This window comes from Neoarius graeffei, chromosome 5 (assembly GCF_027579695.1).
Source record: "Neoarius graeffei isolate fNeoGra1 chromosome 5, fNeoGra1.pri, whole genome shotgun sequence".
Classification (NCBI taxonomy): Eukaryota; Metazoa; Chordata; class Actinopteri; order Siluriformes; family Ariidae; genus Neoarius; species Neoarius graeffei.
The window spans coordinates 114,022,899-114,046,021 of NC_083573.1; the positions used below are offsets into that span (position 1 = coordinate 114,022,899).

The window sequence follows — 23,123 nt, forward strand, 5'->3', positions numbered from 1 at the left end:
TGAACTCATTTCTCCAATTTCCTCTTCAACGTCATGACCTCAGGTACTTGATCCCTTCCCAATAAAAAGAAAAATTCATCATCTGTGGCAGTCGCAGGTCTGTAAAAAGCCTGTCTGAATGAAATTATTGGATGCTGTACCTACCTGCCTGCTTGCCTACCTGTATACACTCTGCCTGTACACTCATTCCATGTGACCGGAATCTTCCACAAGGCAAGGCAGTCGTATTTCAGACATATTCCTATAGCTAGTGAGCTAGTCCACAGTACTAACAATAGCCATGTTCATTATTTACATTCATTATGATCATGTGAGATGTTTTCTGACATGTGAATGAGACATGAGGTAGTTGGATATTATGACACGCTAAGCTCCTCCCCCAGCATTCTCCATCATGTAGTAGTCAGGCAGTGTGCGTTCATGTGTTTTGGAGGAATGGCTTTGGAGGGAGAGTGTGGGATTTTTCAGATATTTTCAAACTCTAGCTTATTCTTGCTGGTATGTGTGTACTGTATATGCGAGAAATAAAGGTTTCTTCTTCTAAATCAGTGAGAAAAGGAAATGGGTCAAAACTGGGGAGTGAAATAAAGTGCATGCACACACACACGTGTCCTAAACTGCATTAGCCTTAATCTTGCCACTTTTTTATTTACTATTCAAGAATCCATGAGCTTGTTTCCATATTTTTATTTTTAAATATGAGTGTTCAAACATTCATATGTAATATATCTGAAAGAAAGAAACACACTAGTTATTCTTTAGATACTCAACAACGAAATGTTATATTTTATTGATCCGATGATCATCCATGGAATATATTACAGTATTACACACCTATTTAAAAACATAGTGCGCAAACACACACACACATCTGCTTTGCTACATTCATTTTCCTTCATTGTGATGCATAAACCAAACTTTTTCCTCAAATGAAAATGTAATCATACTGTAGATCTCTCTCTATGTGAGCTCTCTTTCTCCCTCTTTTCCATACAGATAGCTGTTTGTTCCATCTGGCTGAACATATTCCTCCGTTTTGTTCCACTCAGTGGTCCAGCTGGCCCCGCCCCCTCTGAGATCCACCCCCTTGTGGTCCTGTGAGTGGCCAGTGGCCCCATAGGCCCCACCCCCTGTTCTGTACAGCTCCTCTGTCTCGTTGGCTAGCTCATCTTCTCCCAGAATTCCACACTTCTCCTCATTGGTGTTCTCTGGCTCGGCCCAATCCTGCTTCTCTCCAGACGCAAAAATACCTGTGGTGGAAGTGACATCATTGATATGACATCATCACTGACACCACCACTAACACTATGATCAAGGAAAATGAGAGAAATTAAATGAAAGGAGGGAATGAAGGAATGAGGTACAGACCATAGAAGATAACACCACCATAATGAACCAAGGAGGCAATGAGAAACACATACTGCCACTCCTCTCGTGTCTAGAGAGAAATGGAGAGAGATGGGGAGAGGGAGAGACAGGGAAAGAGAGCATGAGGGACAGACGGGGAGGGAGAGAGAGAGAGAGAGAGAGAGAGAGAGATGGGGAGAGAGACAGGAGAGAGAGAGAGATGGGGAGAGAGCAAGAGATGGGGAGAAAGAGAGAGAGAATAGAGGAATGTATGTGTTTCTGTGAGAATGAGTAGAAGATGAAAATAATTGTATTGACATCACACCTGTGAGAAACAGAATGATGGATGAAGAGTCAGGAGGAGAAATGATAGATGAAGCACATTATGGGAAAATCAGAGGACAGTTAATCAGATTCACCCTGTAGGAATGGAATGAACGGAAGTGCTCTGTTCCAAACTGATCATCTGTTCTGTGTGTGAGGTTCAGTCCACATTCAGGTTGGTGGAATTTACAGCATCAGCCAATAGCAGTACTGCGCTCGTGCATCAAGCAACAGATCCAAAATGGAGGACCCTGTGGACATGTGACTCCCTGAGAGGCGTTTTCCTGAACTGACCCAGGTAATATGTCCCTTAGAACACAGGCACTGAGCTTCTGAGGGAACAAGCCACTCCATGGACCAGAAGTATTTGGACACTTCTGTTGTTGCGATGTAATATAATCCAGTGCATATATCCACTTCACACTTACACACATAATATCTGTTTATACTTATAAACATCAACAAAAGCAGATAGTGTGTGTGTGTGTGTGTGTGTGTGTGTGTGTGTGTGTGTGTGTGTGTGTGTGTGAGAGAGAGTGTGTATACGTACCTTGTGTTTAGTCATAGCTCCCACTATGAGAGGACACACCATGCCTGATAAAGTGCCCACTCCGTTCGAGATGCCCATCAGGATGCTGGCATAACGAGGGGCAATGTCCAAATGATTCACATTGAACCCTACAGAGAGAAACACACACCCTTAACCCCTAAACCCTGAAACACCCACACCTTTGACCCCTAAACCCTTACACCCACACCCTTAAAACCTAAACCCTTAAACACACATCCTTAACCCCAAAACTGTAAACCCTTAAGGCTCGGTCCCACTGGCCGATGGACACAAAACGTATGCAAAAAGGACACAGCGGACGAGCAAAATTTCGGGGGTGGCTCTATCCGTTTTCATCCGCTCCAGAAATGGACAAAAATGGCGAAAATTTGCGAAAACAGAAAGGAAAAGAACGGTCGTGGGTAGTATATAGCGGGGATGTTAAACGCATGTTCATAGGAAGCCTAGCGGGTGAAAGCGGATGGAAGTGGATGACAGCTCCGAAGGGGTTACCGGTGATAACTGAGAAGCGGACGCATAGCAGAAAGAGCGGATGCATAGCGGATGAAGAGGATGCATCACGTACGCCTAACGGAAACAAAGGGGATGTTGCGCGGATGTATATCGGATGCAGACCGTTCACTGCGCATGCGGGGGGTATGAATTGCGTCTGCTCCGCGGATATAAAGGGATGCAGCACGCACGCTGTCAGCATAAAGCGGAAAGACGTGCTGGCGGCTACATCGATACATCTCTACTACTAGATGATTTTCTCCCCCTTTTTATACAAAATATCGATTGTCCGCTAGGTGTCCTTCTACATACTCTAGACATACTCCAGACATCCTAAATATACGAGATACATCCCAGATATAAACGCTTTGTCCGTTTTGAATACTTTATATACGAGATGCATACGCTTACATCCTTTCTATTTCCGTGCTACTAACGATGAATAGACGTTTCATGTACCTTATCTTTCCTCCCTCTTTCCGTTTTCAGCTGCAGCGGATGTGAGTTGCGAGGATGCCCAGAGGATGCAGAGAGGATACAGCAGACGTGTAACGGATGATAACGGACATAGAACGTTTGTTGCTCGTATATGTCGCGGATTTACATCGTACACGGCGGAAAGTTCATCCGTTCTAAAAGTTTTGTGCAGCTCAAAATTTTTTGCTTGGATGAAATCACAGTGGACGGATGCTCGATGGATAGAGCGTATGAAGCACGTATGCAATGAGTACACAACGGATGCATAGCGTTTTCCAACGGATGGCAAAGATTTTTTTACGTTTTACATCCTCTTTGCATCCGTAAGTGCAGTGGGACCGGGCCTTTAAACACACACCCTTAACCCCTAAAACACCAACACCTGTGACCCCTTAACCCTTAAACCCACATTCTTAACCCCAAAACCCTCATCATCATCATCATCATCATCACCGGCGGTCACTTGTATTCGAGTATGACTGTCCTCCTTCTTGGTCATTGGTCTTCAGGTGGGCGTAGAAGCCAATTCCGGACCCAATTATTCTTGTGCAGTACGGACAAGGGAATGTAGTGGTGGAGGATTTGGGTTTGACCTGTTTGGATGTTGCTCTTTCCTTTCTGAGTCTGCACTTGTCTTGTGCAGCCTGACAGAGGTCATCATTATACAGTGCAGCACCCTCAAGGACAAGGTTTCTCCAGGTCGCCCTGTCTTTTGCCGTGTCTTCCCAAGCTTTAAGTTCTATGTGGCACTTCTTTAAGTTTGTTTTGATGTTATCCTTAAATCTCTTCTTTTGGTCTCCTGGGGCCCGTTTCCCTTCACCTAGCTGGGAATAAAGGACTTGTTTTGGGAGGCGAGAGTCAGGCATGCAAATAAAATGACCGGTCCACCTGAGTTGGTTTTGGGCAATGGTGGCAGTGATGGTGGAAATATCCGCCTCCTCTAGGATGCTGGTGTTAGTGCGTCGATCATCCCAGCTAATCCTCATTATTTTATGGAGGCATCTTTGATGATATGCCTCTAGTGCTTTTAAGTGCCTACTGTATGTGGTCCAGGCTTCTGACCCATCCAGAAGAGTGGGGAGCACCACTGCTTTATAGACCAAAATTTTAGTCTTTGCTTGGAGGTCTCGGTTCTCAGAGACTCTTTTCCTTAGCCTTGAGAAAGCCCCACTGGCACAGCTGAGGTGGTGATCTATTTCATCATCAATGACAGCTTTTGATGATATGAGGCTGCCAAGATATGGGAAGTGGTCCACATTTTCCAGTCTGATGTTGTCAATGGATATGTTTGGGGGCAGCACAGGCATACTGCTGTTTGGTGGTGGTTGATGGAGGATTTGGGTCTTTCTTATGTTAATGGCTAGACCAAGCTGTTTGTATGCTTTCGCAAAAGCAGACAGAGTACCCTGTAGGTTCTCTTCTGAGAGGGCTACAAGGGCATTGTCGTCCGCATACTGCAGCTCCATGATGGACACGGTGGTGGTTTGACCTTTAGCCCTGAATCAGCTGATGTTGAAAAGATGACTGTCGGTTCTGTACATGATCTTGACTCCCTGGGGCAGATTCTTGCTTATGAGATGGAGGATAGCAGCAACAAAGATGGAGAATAGTGTTGGAGCGATGACACATCCCTGTTTGACTCCTGTGTCAACCCTGAAGGGTTCGGTTTCGTCTCCACTGCCACTGAGTACCGTGGCTGACATTATCATGCAGCAGTCTCAGTACCTGGATGTATTTTTCTGGACAGCCAATCTTTGCCAGAACCAGCCAGACGGCCTGCCGGTTCACTGAGTCAAAGGCTTTGGTGAGGTCTATGAAGGCCATGTATAGTGGCTGGTTTTGTTCCCTGCATTTTTCTTGCAGTTGACGTGCAATGAAAATCATGTCTGTGGTGCCTCTATGTGGGCAAAATCCACTCTGAGACTCAGGAAGAATGCTTTCTGAAAGGGGAGTGAGTCTGTTGGCTAAAACCTGAGCTAGGGCTTTCCCTATGGTGGACAGGAGAGAAATGCCACAGTAATTCCCACAATCTGCTTTATCTCCCTTCTTAAAGATAGAGACAATTAAGGCATCCCTAAGCCATGCAGAGAGTTTCTCTTCTTCCCATATTTTGAGAAGCAGGGCATGGATGTGCACAAGAAGATTGGGTCCGCCTTTCTTCAGGACTTCTGCTGAGATACCATCAGGTCCAGCAGCCTTGTTGTTTCTTATCTTCCCAATGGCATCCTGCACCTCATTCAGGCTGGGTGGCTCTCCCATGCTTTCAATTATGGGCTGTTGAGGGAGTTGTTCAAGAGCCTCCATCTCAAGAATGGTGTCCCTGTTCAACAGATCCTTATAGTGCTCTTTCCATCTGTTGGCAATTGCCACCTTATCCTTCAGCAGCACGAGCCCATCTTTAGAGCAAAGGGGGGTTAGGCAGCGGTAGCTGGGGCCATATACTGCTCTTGTGGCATCGAAGAATCCTCTAATATCTCCAGAATCAGCAAGCTGCTGGATCTAGAAGAGCCCTCTTTGTCCACCACAGATTCTTCAGTTTCCTAACTTGCACTTGGATGGCTGCCTTCACTTTGGCATGGGCTGCTCTTTTAACCTTACAGTTGATGTTATTTTGCCAGGTATGTGATGAAAGTCTGCCGCTTGATGTCAATGAGCTGTTGAATCTCAGCATCATTCTCATCATACCAGTTTTGATGTCTCCACTTTTTATGACCGAGGATGCTTTTGCAGGCCATGATGGTAAAGGAAAGTATGTCCCAGTGTTTATCAATATCATCCAGATATTGTTTGGGCAAGGCTGTGCTAAGAGCATCCCGTAGCTGTTGTTGGTAGATGGTGTCACCCAACAGCTCGATGTTAAACTTTGGTCGGCTCTGTCTTTTCTGCATCCTTCTTTTCTGCATTAAGCGGATAGACATGATGGAGTGAATAAGGCAGTGGTCAGTCCAGCAATCATCTGCACTGTTCATTGCTCTGGTGTTAAGGACATCACAGCGGTCTTTGGAGCAGACAATGACATAGTCAATGAGATGCCATAGTTTGGAGCGAGGGTGCATCCAAGATGTTTTGAACTTGGTTTTCTGGCGGAAGAGCGTGTTAGTGATAACCAGGTTGTGCTCTGAACACTTAGTTATCAGTAGTATGCCATTGGAGTTTGAGTTTCCAACCCCTTCTCTCCCCAGCGTGCCCCTCCATAGGTGGTGGTTTCATCCCACTCTGGCGTTGAAATCTCCAAGCAGGATTAACTTGTCCTCCTTAGGGATTTCAGATAGAATTTTGTCCAGGTCAGCATAGAAGGCATCCTTTACTTCATCCTGTGCATCAAGTGTTGGAGCATAGGCACTAATAACGGTGGCCATCTGACTGCTGGCAAGCATCAGGCGTATGGTCATCAGGCGCTCATTGATGCCCACAGGGAGTTCATAGAGGTAGTTGACGAGGCTGTTCTTAATTGCAAAACCCACACCATGGATTCGTGGCTCATTTGCAGGCTTTCCTTTCCAGAAGAAAGTGTAGCTGCCTTTTTCCTCCTTTAGCTGCCCTTCATCAGCCAGTCGGGTCTCAGAGAGCACTGCGATGTCAATGTGGAGCTTCCTTAGCTCCCTGGAGATAATGGCAGTTCGCCTTTCAGGTCGATCACTGGCTTGATTGTCCATGAGGGTCCGCACATTCCAGGTTCCAATAAGTAGCTATTTCTGTTTCCAACCACATGATGGTGATCCCTCTGGATGCAGTATTCCAGACAGGAGTTTTTGAGGCAGGCTATGTTTAGTTTTTTTTTTTCTAATCCCCTCCCCTAGTGGAGTGAGCAGAATGGATCCTAAATAGGACTGCTCAGTCATGGGTGCAGCTGCCGAGAAGCTCTTTCCCAAAACCCAAAACCCTTAAACACACACCTTTAACCCCTAAACCCTTAACCCTGAAACCCTAAACCCTTAAAACACACAACCTTAACCCCAAAACCCTAAACCCTTAAGCACACACCCCTCCACATTCAGATTATTAAAATCACCTGTGTGTAGTTCATGATCTGAAGTTGCCCGATTTTTCATGAGACTTTACCTGAGATGGCGAAGCCACTGAAGCCCACAGCAAGGACAAGGAAAGAGATGGCTACTCCTTTAGAGTGAGAAAAACCAACAACTAACAGGAATGTAGCTTCCAGTCCAAACCCTACACACACACACACACACACACACACACACACACACACACACACACACACACACACACACAGAATAATTTTTGTTAAATCCCAGGGGACCCATTTATTAAAGCATGCATATAACAAGTCCTAAATTTATGTGTAAGAGCCATCAGTATGCTCAAGAAAACTGGTTTTCTTCACGTGCGTATACACAGCTGCACAATGGTCACAGATAAATCCCACACAGTCTAAACTGATGTTCTCGTGCATGCCCACACTCATATGCATAGAGAAACACCCTCAAATCACCATATATTATAAACAACTTCCCTGTAAAAAGCCACTGAGCTCATTACAGATGACATGGAGCAAGTCAAACTGTTTAAGATGAACTTTAGTGACAATGAAGTAGAGCTACTGTTGTACAAAGTAGAGCAAAATAAAAAGTTTATTTTACACTTTGAGCACTTTGTGTAGTAAATAAATCAGTACAATTTTAAAAGGATTTTACATGTGTATAATCTTACTTTACCTTACCTCGCCTCTTCGCGCTAAGTTGCGCATAAGGCCTCCACACTCTTCCTCATATTAACCTTGTCCTTTGCAAGGACCCTGACCTCCCACGACCTTCAGCCTGCTTCCTCCCTCTCTGTGGAATGTTTTTGGCCTACCAACCTTTCTCCTTCCTTCTGGTTTCCACGTTAGTGCGGTGACAGTGATTCTGCCTAGGCATCCGCAGCACATGACCCAGCCATCTCCACCGTCTCCTCTTAACCACAGTGCTTATATACTTTCACATCCACATCGCTCATTTGGCTCATCTTTAGATATAATGTACGGCCAATAGATCCCCATGAGCCTCTTGAGGCATTTGTATTGAAACGAGTCCAATTTTTCATTGTCCGCTACACTGACCTTCCACGCCTCACATCCATACAGTAACACAGGCTTGACTAATGTATTGTAAAGTCGGATCTTAGTCCTCTTGCTGTACCTCTTTGAGCCCCAAACCTTCCTGAGCCTACCAAACATTGATTTAGCCTTCCCTAGGCTATTCTTCATGTCCTTTTCAGCTTCTCCTTCATCACTCACTGTAGCACAGAGATACACAAAGTCTCTGACCTCCTTTATCACCTCGCCATCCCTGAACTTGATCCTGCCATCACGTTCTTTAGGGTTGATCTTAAGGACTTCAGTCTTCTTCTTGCTGATCTTTAAGCCGATTCTGCTAGCTATGTCTGATAACTTGGTTGTTTTCCTTTGCATCTGGTTTAATGTTGTGGAGATGAGCACGATATCATCCGCAAAGTCGAGGTCTTCCAACTGCTCCATCATCTTCCATCTTATGCCTGTGCTGGCTCTCTCTGTTGTTTGTTGCATTACCCAGTCGATGGCTAATAAGAAGAGGAATCCTGACATCACACAGCCTTGCTTCACTCCGGTTTTAACCTTGAACCAATCTGATGTATTTCCATTGTCAAGGACAGCACATTTGGCATTGTTATAGAGTAGTTTTATTACCCTAATTATCTTCTCTGGGATTCCATAAGATGTCATAATGTCCCAAAGGCTGTCTCTGTGAAGTGAATTGAATGCTTTCTCAAAGTCAATAAAGTTGATTATTAGGGGAGCTTGCCCTTCGCATGCTTGCTCTACTATGTTACACAGAATAAAGATCTGTTCAGTGGTGTTCCGCCCTTCTAAGAATCCTGCTTGCTCGGGTCTTAACCTAATACCTGCACCATCCTTCATTCGCCTTATGAGAATCTTGCCAATCACCTTATTGGCGATTACCAGAAGCGTGATTTCTCTCCAATTGCCACAGTTTCCTAAGTCGCCTTTCTTTGGTATCTTTAAAATCAATCCTTTAAGCCATTGGTCCGGAATCTTCTCTTCATCCCATACGATTTTAATAATCTCATGTAACTTCATTGAAGATGTTTGTAAATCTGCCTTTAAGAGCTCAGCTACAATGTTGTCTACACTGCCTGACTTTCCATCCTTAAGAGCTGCAATTCCAAGTCTTACTTCCTCTAAGCTGATCGGTTCTGTACTAATGCTTTCAATCTCTGGTGTTAAATTCGCATTAATTTCTATGGGGTTCTCAGGTGGATCTCGGCTGAGAACTTCCTCGAAGTGCTCCTTCCATCTTTCTAGTCATCTGTTCTCCTCGGTTATGATGTTATGTTTATCCTTGACTGTGGCATTGCTGTGATGCTTGTCGTTACAGCTGTTCTTGGTGATCTCATACAAGGTCTTCATATTGCCATTGTCTGCTGCTCTTTGGGCCATGTTCATCTGGTTATCTTTCCAAGCTCTTCAATCTGCTCTAATACTTGATTTCACTTCCTTATCCTTTGCTCTGTACTTCACCCTTAGTTGTTGCTGTATTCTCTCAGATCTTGCACCTTCTACTTGTCTCTTCAGATGTTTCCTCTCCTTGATGCGTGACCAAGATCCTGAACTTATCCATGGCTTGCTATGCCTTTTCTTGCATCCTAAAACTTTCTCGGCTGTGATGTTGTGAGCCTTGTTGAACTGGTCCCATCTGGCGTTAACATTCTGCTCATCGTTGAGAGCTTCGAGAACTGAGAAGTTGTTATGGAGTTCCACAGAAAAGCTGTTCCTGATGATATGATCCCTCAGCTTGTTGACCTCATACCTAATTCAAGAATTAGGTGGCTTGCCAGCCTGCTTAAGCTTGAGTCTAGTTCTAACGAGATAGTGGTCTGAAGCAACAGCTGCACCATGCATAGTTCTTGTATCCTGAATAGATTTCCTAAATCGCTTGCAGACAAGCACGTGATCAATTTGGTTGCAAGTTCTTCTGTCTGGCAATACCCAGGTGGTTTTGTGAATATCCTTGTGTGGAAATATAGTACCAGTAATAACCAGATCGTTCATCTCACAAAAGTCAATCAGCTTCTCACTGTTTCTATTTACATCTCCAATTCCATGGGTTCCCATGACCTCTTCCCTGCTTCGATTAGATGTTCCAACCTTCATGTTCAGGTCGCCGCTTACCAGTAGCATATTGTGCTTCCTAACCAACTATATGACACTCTGCAGCTGTTCATAGAACTCATCTACCTCTTCCTCCTCAGCATCCATCGTTGATGCGTAGACTTGAATGACTGTAAGCTTGATAAACTTGGAATGGAACCGTGCCTTGATTATATGCTCACTAACTGGTAACCACTCTAGCAAGGCTGACTCTGCTAGTTTGGACATCATTATAGCAACTCCACTGCAGTGCATGCCATCTTCTCTCCCAGAGTAAATCACTGTTTCCCCTGTTGATAGCTTAAGCTTTCCAGACCCAGTCCATCTGCATTCACTTATTCCTAATATGTTGATGTTGTATTCTCTCATTTCTTTAACCACCTGCACTGGCTTACCTATTGCATACATTGTACGCACATTCCAGTTTCCAATGTTCAAAATCTCTTTGGGTCTCAGAAATGACTTTATCAGTCGATGGGCTTCTGTGGGGCTTTCACCCACCAATGTCATATTGCGCTGGTAATCCGTAAAACAAATATATTTGTCCAGAGGTACCTGGCCAGCCTCTTCCTTCTGCCCATAACTCACTTGAAAAGTGTGTCTGGTTTCAGTAATGACGATTTATTTATTTTTTACAGGGATGGGTCATTAGCCCATCGCCCAACCCCCAACCTGGAGGGTCAGGTACTGCAATTTGTCTGGCTTTTCACCTGGAACCTGCCCAGCAAGGTTGAACCTACCAGGGACCGAGGTCCCAGCTGATATAGCTACCAAGATCATAAAAGCGCACAAACCTCCTTGCCACTTTAAGGCACAGCACTTAGGGAGGTGTGTATAATCGAGTGCCCCGATTACATTTAGAAACTGAAATGTCATCATCTTTACTGTCTCTTCTGCTGCCAGTTCTGGAAATGCAGTGTATTATGGCTTGAATGAGAAGAACAAATGTAAGACATGTCATTATTCAACGTGTACTTGGTAGGGAAAGGCCAGTACCTACTTCCCTTTTTCTCTGAAACATGCCCATGGATTAAACCTCTGGAAGAGATCAACTAAAACTGCACTGGGCAAACAGCTTCAACTGATGGTCCTCTCCTCACTTTCAGCATTGTGTTTCCAGTGGACCTTGTTTTGAGGACTGAAATCATAATTATTATGATCATATTGCTGTCATTACTCTCTCAGTTATGCTGATATGATAGACAGTAAAATGGGACAGAAGCTTCTCATAATCAGTTTACCTGCTATTACACTTTTCACACATATGGTCAGGAGTGTGTGGAAATTAACACATCCTCCTGCACAAGCAAAATTTGATTAATCACATTCCGTGCATAGAAATGTAGATATTCACAGTTTACACACAAAACTATGCATACACATGGTTGATAAATGAGACCTCTGCTTTCAAAAACGTGTACTTATTTGTGAAGTTTATATGTACATGGGTACCATGAGCTGGCCTAGTGGCTGCGTGTCCACCTCTCGACTGGGAGATCATGAGTTCTACTCATGGTTGGGTCATACCAAAGACCATCATAAAAAATGGTACCTACTGCCATCTGGTGAGGTGCCACAATACAGATGTGAGTAGGGACTCAAACTCTCATGGTTACCAGAGGACCAGCCCCCCCCCCCCATTGTAACCCTAGCTACAGTATGTAATAGGCAAGAAGCTGAGGGCTATAGAAACGGAGATTGGCGCTGCCCAATGTGCCTTGTGGCATGGGAAGGACTTCAATACATATACATCATGCACATACAACTCTATCAACACACACACACACACACACACCTCCGCAGTTCATGAGCTTGCGTACGTTGGTGGTGCTCATGATGTGGTGAGAGCGCAAATAATCAGCCAACTGACCACCAATAGGAACAACAATTGTCATGACCAAGTGAGGAAGAGCCGAGAGGACACCAACCTGCAGAGAGAGAGAGAAGCAGCAAAAAACATGAGCTCCTAAACAAACTTACAATTTTGTTAGTTTTAAGTAGAGAAGAAATATGCTAAGTTAATAATAAATAACCAGAGGACACACTGGGCAACATTTGTAAAACAAATACTGAAGTATTAATAGGTTATTTTGGCTAAAATAAACTAATACAGTGATACTACACTGATCTACCAAATGGGACATCAACTACAGATCAACTAAAGGATACCAAATAAAAGAAGAGCAAGAGAACTTCAAAATCATAGAAGAAAATCACTTGTAAAATCATAAGCAAAAGAAAACTCTCAAAGAAGGAGGTAAGCACTGATTTAATCCCTCTCGCCAGCAGAAATAGCAACTAGCTGCTAGCCAGCATCAACACTAACAGTGGCAGCTAAGAAATGGCTACATTTAAAGAATCTGAAGGAGGGAGCCTTAGCGCCCTTGATATCACCTACCCAGATGACATAACTACTGAAAATGGCAAGAAAAAATACAAAGCTAAGATTTTGATAGACTTTCCTGAGACTCTAAGACCAGATTTTATTACAAACCTGATTCCAAAAAAGTTGGGACAAAGTACAAATTGTAAATAAAAACGGAATGCAATGATGTGGAAATTTCAAAATTCCATATTTTATTCAGAATAGAACATAGATGACATATCAAATGTTTAAACTGAGAAAATGTATCATTTAAAGAGAAAAATTAGGTGATTTTAAATTTCATGACAACAACACATCTCAAAAAAGTTGGGACAAGGCCATGTTTCCCACTGTGAGACATCCCCTTTTCTCTTTACAACAGTCTGTAAACGTCTGGGGACTGAGGAGACAAGTTGCTCAAGTTTAGGGATAGGAATGTTAACCCATTCTTGTCTAATGTAGGATTCTAGTTGCTCAACTGTCTTAGGTCTTTTTTGTCGTATCTTCCGTTTTATGATGCGCCAAATGTTTTCTATGGGTGAAAGATCTGGACTGCAGGCTGGCCAGTTCAGTACCCGGACCCATCTTCTACGCAGCCATGATGCTGTAATTGATGCAATATGTGGTTTGGCATTGTCATGTTGGAAAATGCAAGGTCTTCCCTGAAAGAGAGGTCGTCTGGATGGGAGCATATGTTGCTCTAGAACCTGGATATACCTTTCAGCATTGATGGTGTCTTTCCAGATGTGTAAGCTGCCCATGCCACATGCACTAATGCAACCCCATACCATCAGAGATACAGGCTTCTGAAATGAGCGCTGATAACAACTTGGGTCGTCCTTCTCCTCTTTAGTCCGAATGACACGGCGTCCCTGATTTCCATAAAGAACTTCAAATTTTGATTCGTCTGACCACAGAACAGTTTTCCACTTTGCCACAGTCCATTTTAAATGAGCCTTGGCCAAGAGAAGACGTCTGCGCTTCTGGATCGTGTTTAGATACAGCTTCTTCTTTGAACTATAGAGATTTAGCTGGCAACGGCGGATGGCACGGTGAATTGTGTTCACAGATAATGTTCTCTGGAAATATTCCTGAGCCCATTTTGTGATTTCCAATACAGAAGCATGCCTGTATGTGATGCAGTGCCGTCTAAGGGCCCGAAGATCACGGGCACCCAGTATGGTTTTCCGGCCTTGACCCTCACGCACAGAGATTCTTCCAGATTCTCTGAATCTTTTGATGATATTATGCACTGTAGATGATGATGTGTTCAAACTCTTTGCAATTTTACACTGTCGAACTCCTTCTGATATTGCTCCACTATTTGTTGGCGCAGAATTAGGGGGATTGGTGATCCTCTTCCCATCTTTACTTCTGAGAGCCGCTGCCACTCCAAGATGCTCTTTTTATACCCAGTCATGTTAATGACCTATTGCCAATTGACCTAATGAGTTGCAATTTGGTCCTCCAGCTGTTCCTTTTTTGTACCTTTAACTTTTCCAGCCTCTTATTGCCCCTGTCCCAACTTTTTTGAGATGTGTTGCTGTCATGAAATTTCAAATGAGGCAATATTTGGCATGAAATTTCAAAATGTCTCACTTTCGACATTTGATATGTTGTCTATGTTCTATTGTGAATACAATATCAGTTTTTGAGATTTGTAAATTATTGCATTCCGTTTTTATTTACTATTTGTACTTTGTCCCAACTTTTTTGGAATCGGGGTTGTATAATTAAATGATAAAATCATCAAAACCAACTTGCTCTTCTACACAAAGCACCCAAATGCCTGGCACACAGCCCTCCTCTCAGCTAATAAAGAACTGAACATGGCTGGGAATAAAGCTGTGAGACAACTCTCCATGAACACCACTCCCAAATTTAGCATCAATGTGTATAACAATGGAAATGTAATGATTCAGGGACTAGAAGGTAAACTTGATTAAATTTGATGAATTGAAAGTTCTAGCTGAAAAAGAAGAAAACAGCAGTTCAATTCAGCTCCGAGACTGACCCCCCGCTCCTTCTCCGTGTACCTCTCTCCCACCCTCATCCTCAGCCAGCTATTCACCCAACAAACCAACCAGATAGCCACTCAACTGACTAATCAGCAAGGCACCACACAGACCAGCCAGCTAGCCACCCCACCAACCAGCCAGATCACCATCACACAGACCAACCAGCTAGCCACCACACAGACCAGCCTGCTAGCCACCCTGACAGCCAGCCAGCTCACAACTGCACAGACCAGCCATCTAGCCACCCAACAGACCAGCCTGCTAACCACCCGATGACCAGCCAATGAGCCACTGTACAGACCAGCAAGTTTACCACCCCCTTCCAGCTAGCCACCCCACTGACCAGCCAGCTAGCCACCACACTGACCAGCCAGCTAGCCACCACGATGACCAGCCTGCTAGCCACTGCACAGATCAGCCAGGTCACCACCCTTTCAACCAGCCAGCTAACCACCACACAGAACAGCCAGCTAGCCACTCCAATGAACAATCAGCCCACCATCCATCCACAACACCCAAAGACTCTTATAGATTCCAATAGAAGGTCACAGAAAGCTGTTCCAAACACAGAGCCACTCCACAGATTCCACATGCAAACTCCCCCATCAGCCATGAGGTTCAAACCCAGAACCTTCTTGCTGTGAGGCAACAGTGCTAACAACTGCATCACCATGCTGTCCTTTTTATGCTTCAGGTCACTAGTTTTGTTTTAATTTCAAAGGAAAACAAGAGACAAAATAATGCTAATTAATGCAAGATTCAAACAACCAGTGTTTTGTTATTACTCAACTTACAACTTGATCTTGGTATCATTTTAAAGGTTTTTCAAACTCTTTCCATCTGTACTGTTTATTTTAGTATTTAACTTTGTTGAAAATTTTGCTCACAGAGAACAATTGCCCCAGTAGTATCCTCTTTTTTCCTTTTCCTCAGCCTTCAATACTTTTCTGTCTGAATTTCACCAGCTGCATCATTGTTTACATTTTCACCCACTTTCTCCTTTGTGTGTTTATCCAACTCATTTGCCTTATGCTGAACAGATACCACCTTTGTCAAGGTCAAGGCTTTTTTATTGTCATTTCAACCCTATACAGTTGGTCCAGTACACAGTTAAAATGGAACAACGTTTCTCCAGGACCTTGGGGCTACATTAAACATCACGGGACTTAGTGCAATTGTTTTCAGTTTCTCCAACATTTTCCTCAGAGTCCAGTTTTTCCTCATCACGGTTTTCTTCCCTAGGCCCTGCTTCTTCCCCTTTTTGGTCTTTATGTGGACACACAAGTCTTTTGTGTCCCATGTCTTCACATTCAAAACATTTCATACTCCCAATGTTTGCATAGAGCATGTAGGCCTTCCCTTCATGTCCTACTCTAAAAGACACATCCAGATACAGTTCATTCAGAAACAAGTAGGCCTGTCTCCTGAAGGACACAGCATGCTTCAGTGCAGGATTGTCTGTGAAGGTTCTCAGTCATCCAGGTCATAGTAAACCATAGGTGCTAAAGAAGGCTACTGGACTTGCTTGAAATTCTTGAAGATGTTTCACCTCTCATCCACAAGGCTTCTTCAGTTCTGTTTGACTAGTGGGGAGTTCCAGGTATTTATCCTCTAATAAATACCTAAATAAATAAATAAAGGTATAAAAAAAATAATAAATACCTGGAACTCCCCACTAGTCAGACAGAACTGAAGAAGTCTTTCGGATGAGAGGTGAAACGTCTTCAAGAATTTCAAGCAAGTCCAGTTGCCTTCTTTAGCACCTACGGTTCAGTGCAAGATTCTTACAATTCAGAGCCACTAATTTAATTGGGGTTTCCTCTGGGTAAAGGTCATGATTTCCTGAGTGTGTGTACTTCAGGTGTGTGTGTGTGTGTGTGTGTGTGAGTGACCTTGCTTATCTCAAAGCCAAACACCTCCTTGAAATAAGCCGGTTGGCTGATGAGCAGCAGATAGAAAGTCCAGCTGCGGCAGAAATTTGCAACGATGATGGCGTAAACAGGCATGGAGGTGAAAAATTTCTTCCAGGGAGTGTTGAACTTCTGCAGAAAGAGAGAAAGAACATGATGATGATGACCACCACAATCATGACCACCACAATCACCATCTTTATCATCAATTCAAATAAATTAAACTAATTTTATTTTATAGGTGACATGGAGGTTATCCACATCTGCTCCATGCAGACTCTTTCTTGGGGTCCCACAAGACTCAGGTCCTCTTCTGTTCTCCCTCTATACTCAATCTCTTGGTGAGGTCATATCCTCACATAGGTTCTCATACCACTGCAATGCGGATGATACTCAACTCATCCTCTCCTTCCCCCCTCAGACACTCATGATTCCTCTCTCATCTCAGCATTTATGGCAGACATCTCATCATGGATGGGAGCTCATCAACTGAAACTTAATCCCAGCAAAACTGAACTGCTGTTCATTCCAGGTGACTCATCCCCACATCTTCCCCAAGCACTTCTGTAAGTCGTTGTGGATAAGGGTGTCTGCCACATGCCAGAAAAGTTAATGTATATTTCATAGCACAGAAATCACAATAGTCAGACATCATTAGTACTTTCAGCCCGAGGAGAAGGCCACAGTGCTGAGGAAAGACAAGGATCTGGAGCTTGTAGAAAGTGTAGCTTGATTAGAACATGCCTACTTGTGACAATGAAGGCTTTGTGTGTGTGTGTGTGTGTGTGTGTGTGTGTGTGTGTGTGTGTGTGTGTGTGTGTGTGTGTATACCGTCAGTGGGTTTAGGAAGGTTGCAGATTCTCCAATAGCCTCCTCAATGTACTTCCTCTCTTCTGGTGTGATGGTGGGATGAGCAGCTGGACTCTCATATGACACCAGAATCCAGAACAAGTACCAGCAGATCCCAAAACTACCTACACATACATACACACTTCAATTTTACTTAAATAGCACTTTTAACAATGGACATTGTCACAAAGCAGCTTTACATGAAGGCAGAGAAGTACAGTAGCAAGAAAAAGTAAGTGAACCCTTTGGAATTACCAGCATTTATGTAGAAATTTATGTTAATATATAGTCTGATCTTCATCTAAGTTACAATAATAAACAATCCGTTTTAACTATAAACACACAATGATAATGTTTCATGTCTTTATTAAACACACCCAAACATTCACAGTGCTGGTGGAAAAAGCAAGTGAGCCCTTAGATAGAAAATTGGCCAAACCTCCTTTGGCAGCAATAACCTCAAACAGGTCCTTCCACTATCTACGGATCAGACCTGCATAAATTTCAGGAAGAATTTTGGACCATTCTTCCCCCAAAACTGCTTCAGCTCAGCCAGATTCTCAGGATGTCTGGTGTGAATGTCTCTCTATTGGGTTCAGGTGTGGGCTCTGACTGGCCCACTCCAAAAGGTGGCTTTTCTTCTTTTTGTAAGCCATTCTGTTATAGATTGATGTTTAGGGTCATTGTCCTGCTGCACACCCAACTTCTACTGAGCTTCACCTGGCAGAGGGCCACCCTGATATTATTCTGTAAGATACCTTTATAAGCTTGGGAACTCATTTTTCCCTTAATGGCAAGCTGTCCAGGCCCCGAGGCAGCAAAGCGGCTCCAAATCATGATGCTCCTCCACCATGCTTTGCAATTGATTAGATGTTTTCATGCCCTTTTTATGCCATATGTAGTGCTGTGGGTTCTTCCTGAATAATTCCCCTTCATTTCATCAGTCCACAAAACACTTTTTCTAGTAGCATTGTGGAGTCCCAAGGTGCTCTTTAGCTGCAATATTAGAATAGAATAGAATAGAATAGAATAGAATAGAATAGAATAGAATAGAATACCTTTATTGTCACTGCACAAATGTACAACAAAATTTAGTTCATCATAGGAGAGCAAAGCTGCTGCATATGTGTGCGCCACCACTCTTGGGCACTTCAGCCCAAGGCTGTCCCATGTTAACCTAACTACATGTCTTTGCACTGTGGGGGAAACCGGAGCACCCGGAGGAAACCCACGCAGACACAGGGAGAACATGCAAACTCCACATAGAAAGGCCCCTGTCGGCCACTGGGCTCAAACCCAGAACCTTCTTGCTATGAGGCAACAGTGCTAACCACTTACACCACTGTGCCGCCCTTTTTTTTTTAAAAATAGAATAAAATTTTTCATATTTTTTTGAAGAGCAGTGGCTTTCTCTATTGTGTCCTGCCATGGACACCCTGCCTGTTCCATGTTTTGCGTATGGCAGACTCATTTACAGAGACAATAGCTAGTTCTAATGATTTCTTCTGTCACGATCCAGAGGCCACAGGAAGAGATTGTATCCAATGAGCAACTACTAGAAATTAACTGAGGTGTACCTGATGAGTAGGCTCATGAAGAGAACAGGCAGGAAGCAGGCGCAGCAACACAGTCCGAAAATCTCTCAGCGAAATCTCAGGAAGCCGGAGCGAGGGTAGAGTGACAGATGATAATAATCCCAGGAAAAAATGGAACCAGATAAATAACAGAGTCTTGAGTCAAAGCCCCAGTAACAAAACCCAAAAATCAGCAGGCAAAAATCTTAGTCCAAAAATGTAATCCAAGTTGGGGAACAGAACGTGGGCATGATCGTGAACTTAACAAAACTTACAGCAAGTATTTATCCGCATTGAGTAATTCTCTTCAGTGTGTTTATACAGAATAGCTGATAGCAAATGCATAGCAGGTATGCTAGTGCAGTGCAGAGAGAACGGGGAAAACAGGGAGCAGAGTGCAAAGGTGCAGGTCAGGATTTGGAAGTTCCAGGATGGATTGTGACAGTACCCCCCCCCCCCCCCCCCCCCATGGGCCCTCTTCTTATGAAATCCCTGATGAGTGCAGGGTCAAGGATGAAACACGCCGGCACCCAACACCTCTCCTCCAGGCCATAGCCCTCCCAGCTGACCACATACTGTGACCCCTGACTTCTTCGATGGACCTTTAGTAGTTTCCTGACTGTGTAGGCCTCCCCTCCATCAACGATCCTGGGGGGGGGGGGGGGGGGGGGGGGGGGGGGCTGGAGACCAGGGGTCTCAGATGAAAGACATGAAAAGATGGGTGGAGCTGCTACATAGACTTGGGCAATACCAATCTCACAGTTGTGGGGTTAATAACCTTAGAACTAGGAAAGGGACCAACAAACCTGGGGGCCAGCTTATGTAAGGGAACCCTGAGAGGGAAATTGGCTGTGGACAACATGACCTTTTGTCACAGATATTAGACAGGAGCTGGCCTGCGATGTCGATCTGCCATCCTCTTCTATGTGTGATTGGCGTGTAACAGGTGATGTCTGTCACACACCCAAACTCTGCGACAGTGTCGGATAAAGGCATGGGCCAAAGGAACAGATGCCTCCTCCTCCTGTTCAGGGAAAGGAGGGGGCTGGTAACCAAGGCAACACTGGAAGGGAGTCAGCCTGGTGAATGATGATCGAAGGCTGTTGTGGGCATTTTCAATCCAAGGGAGCGCTTGGCTCCAGGAGGAAGAATCACCAGACGTTAGGCATCGTAGAGTGACCTCAAGCTTTTGATTGGTACGCTCCATCTGCCCATTAGTCTGGGGGATGGTAACCTGAAGAGAGGCTAGGCGTGGCCCCAGTGAGCTTGCAGAACTCTTTACAGAGGTGAGCAGAGAACTGGGGATCTCTGTTGGACACAATGTCAGCAGGCAGACTGTGAATCCGGAACACATGGTTGATAAACAGTTCTGCCGTCTCTTTAGCTGAAGGCAGCTTAGGGAGGGGAATGAAGTGAGCAGCCTTAGAGAAGCGATCAATGATCATCATGATGCAAGTACAGTATTACCCTTGGAGTTGGGGAGGCCAGTGATGAAATCCACCATAATGTGGGACCAAGGATGGCAAGATACAGGTAAGGGTCTTAATAGTCTGGCAGCAGGTTGGTTGCTAGTCTTGTTTCTGGAATAGATGTCACAAACCACCACAAAGGTCCAAACATCTCACCGTGTGGTCGACCACCAAAAGGGCTGCCTGAGGATAGCAAGGGTCCAGGCTGCCCCAGGGTGCCAGGCTAGGAGGGAGCTGTGCCCCCACTGAAGTACTTGGGAGTGCACACAAGGGGGCACATACAGACAGTTGGGTGCACCATTACTTGGTCCTGGATCACTGGGCAGGGCATTTTGGACAGAAGTTTGTATGTTAAGTTGGGCAGCAGCTATGAGACAATGGGCAGAGAGGATGGGCTTGGTGGTGCCTTGCTGAGAGTCCAGAGAAAACTGCCTGGAAAGAGCATCTGGCTTGATGTTCTTAGAGCCTGGTCTAAAGAAGAGCACAAAGTTGAGGTGGGAGTAAAACAATGACCACTTGGCTTGACGCGTGTTGAGGCGTTTAGCAGACCTAAGGTATTCGAGGTTCTTATGATCAGTCCATATGATGAATGGAATCTCAGTCTCCTCCAACCAATGCCTCCACTCTGCCAGGGCCAAATTGATAGCTAGTAGTTCCCGGTCACCAATGCCATAGTTGCGTTCCACTGGAGTCATGTGATAAGAAAAAAAAAATGTGCAGGGGTGCACCTTGTTATCCTTGGCTGACTTCTGGGACAGGACTGCCCCAACACCTGTGTCAGAGGCGTCCACTTCAAGGATGAACTGAATGGCAGGGTCAGGGATGATGAGAACTGGTGCCATGGTGAATCTGCTCTTGAGAGAAGAGAAGGCTCTCTAAGCACGGTCGGTCCATGAGAATGGGTGCATGGAAGATGTGAGTTCAGTCAGGGGAGTGGTGATGGCGTTATAGTTCTTGATAAACCTTCGATAAAATTTAGCAAACCCCAAAAAGTGCTGCAGTTCCTTACGGGAAGAGGGAACAGGCCACTCAAAGACCACCTTGACCTTGTCAGGGTCAATTTGGACCACCCCAGGGGAAATCACAAAGCCCAAGGACATGGTGTGCTTGTGAAACTTGCACTTCTCTGCTTTGGTAAAGAGTTGGTTCTCTAGAAGTCAAGTCAAGTGAAGTTTATTTGTATAGCGCTTTTAACAATAAACATTGTCGCAAAGCAGCTTTACAGAATTTGAACGACTTAAAATATGAGCTAATTTTATCCCCAATCTATCCCCAACGAGCACGCCTGTGGCGATGGTGGCAAGGAAAACTCCCTCAGATGACACGAGGAAGAAACCTCGAGAGGAACCAGACTCAAAAGGGAACCCATCCCCATCCGAGCAACAACAGAACATGACTATAACATTAACAGTCCTAACAAAGTCAGCTTCGCTGATGCTATAAACCCCCCACCAATGGAAACCCGAGTGCAAAACTGTTCACAACAACCCCAGTCCCAAAGTCAGCAAGTCAACTGCAGTCCTAAAGTCAACAAGTCAACTGCAGTCCCCAGCCACAAAAACACCACTGCAAGAGTCCAGAGCGTCCTCCAGGCGCAACCCCCAACTGTCCACATGGGGCCGCCCTCCACAGGAGCGATGTGATGAGACTCCAACCAGACACAGGGCACCAGGATGGACCAGGCAGGTCCTAGGAGCAGAAGAGGCCAGCATCTCGATCCCAGGACCAACATGTAACTCAGAGGGACAGATTTGAGGGGGGAAGAGAGAGAAAACACAGGTTGTTAGGTATGCCCAATGTCCCCTGAATAAGTAGGAACAGTATACATATTGCACTGAGTACAAGCAGGGACTCTGGCAACTAACTATGAGAGCATAACTAAAAGGGGAGAGCCAGAAGGTAACACAGGCATGAGGGGCCCCGGGACATAAAGCAGCCAGCCACTACACCGTCAACAAACTCGAGTGAGCAAGCGAGTGGGGACTGACAGCATCCATACATCCCAGTTTACCAAAACACTCTGTCTGAGGATCCTCCAGATCTACACCTTTACCTCATAAACACCATTAACAAAAGGCTTGACTAAACAGATATGTTTTCAGCCGAGACTTAAACGCTGAGACTGTGTCTGATTCCTGAACACTACTTGGAAGGCTGTTCCATAACTGTGGGGCTTTGTAATAAAAGGCTCTGCCCCCTGATGTAGCCTTCACTATACGAGGTACCAGCAGACAGCCTGTACCTTTTGATCTAAGTAGGCATGGCGGGTCATAGACGACCAGAAGTTCACTCAGGTACTGTGGCACGAGACCATTCAGTGCTTTAAAGGTCAATAGTAGTATTTTATAATCAATACGAAATTTGATTGGGAGCCAATGCAGTGTGGATAAGACAGGGGTGATGGGGTCATATTTTCTAGTTCTAGTAAGGATTCTTGCTGCTGCATTTTGAACTAACTGGAGCTTATTTATGCACTTATTGGAACATCCAGACAGTAAGGCATTATAATAATCCAACCTAGAGGTAACGAAAGCATGAACTAGTTTTACCGCATCATGTCGTGACATTAAATTTCTT

General features: G+C 44.6%; 1 protein-coding gene across 1 annotated transcript in view; it reads right to left on the bottom strand.

Moving 5' to 3' along the window:
* Positions 1–815: 815 nt before the first annotated feature.
* The window catches only part of LOC132886201 (vesicular glutamate transporter 1-like), a 116,229-nt gene continuing 93,921 nt past the window's right edge, over positions 816–23,123 (bottom strand). Inside the window, exons 7-13 of the mRNA XM_060920777.1 lie at positions 17,486–17,628; positions 16,637–16,786; positions 12,157–12,289; positions 7,274–7,384; positions 2,222–2,349; positions 1,369–1,438; positions 816–1,250 (exon numbers count right to left, since the gene is read on the bottom strand). Coding sequence (XP_060776760.1) covers positions 961–1,250; positions 1,369–1,438; positions 2,222–2,349; positions 7,274–7,384; positions 12,157–12,289; positions 16,637–16,786; positions 17,486–17,628 — 1,025 coding nt within the window. The 3' untranslated portion in view covers positions 816–960. The remainder of the gene's footprint in view (positions 1,251–1,368; positions 1,439–2,221; positions 2,350–7,273; positions 7,385–12,156; positions 12,290–16,636; positions 16,787–17,485; positions 17,629–23,123) is intronic.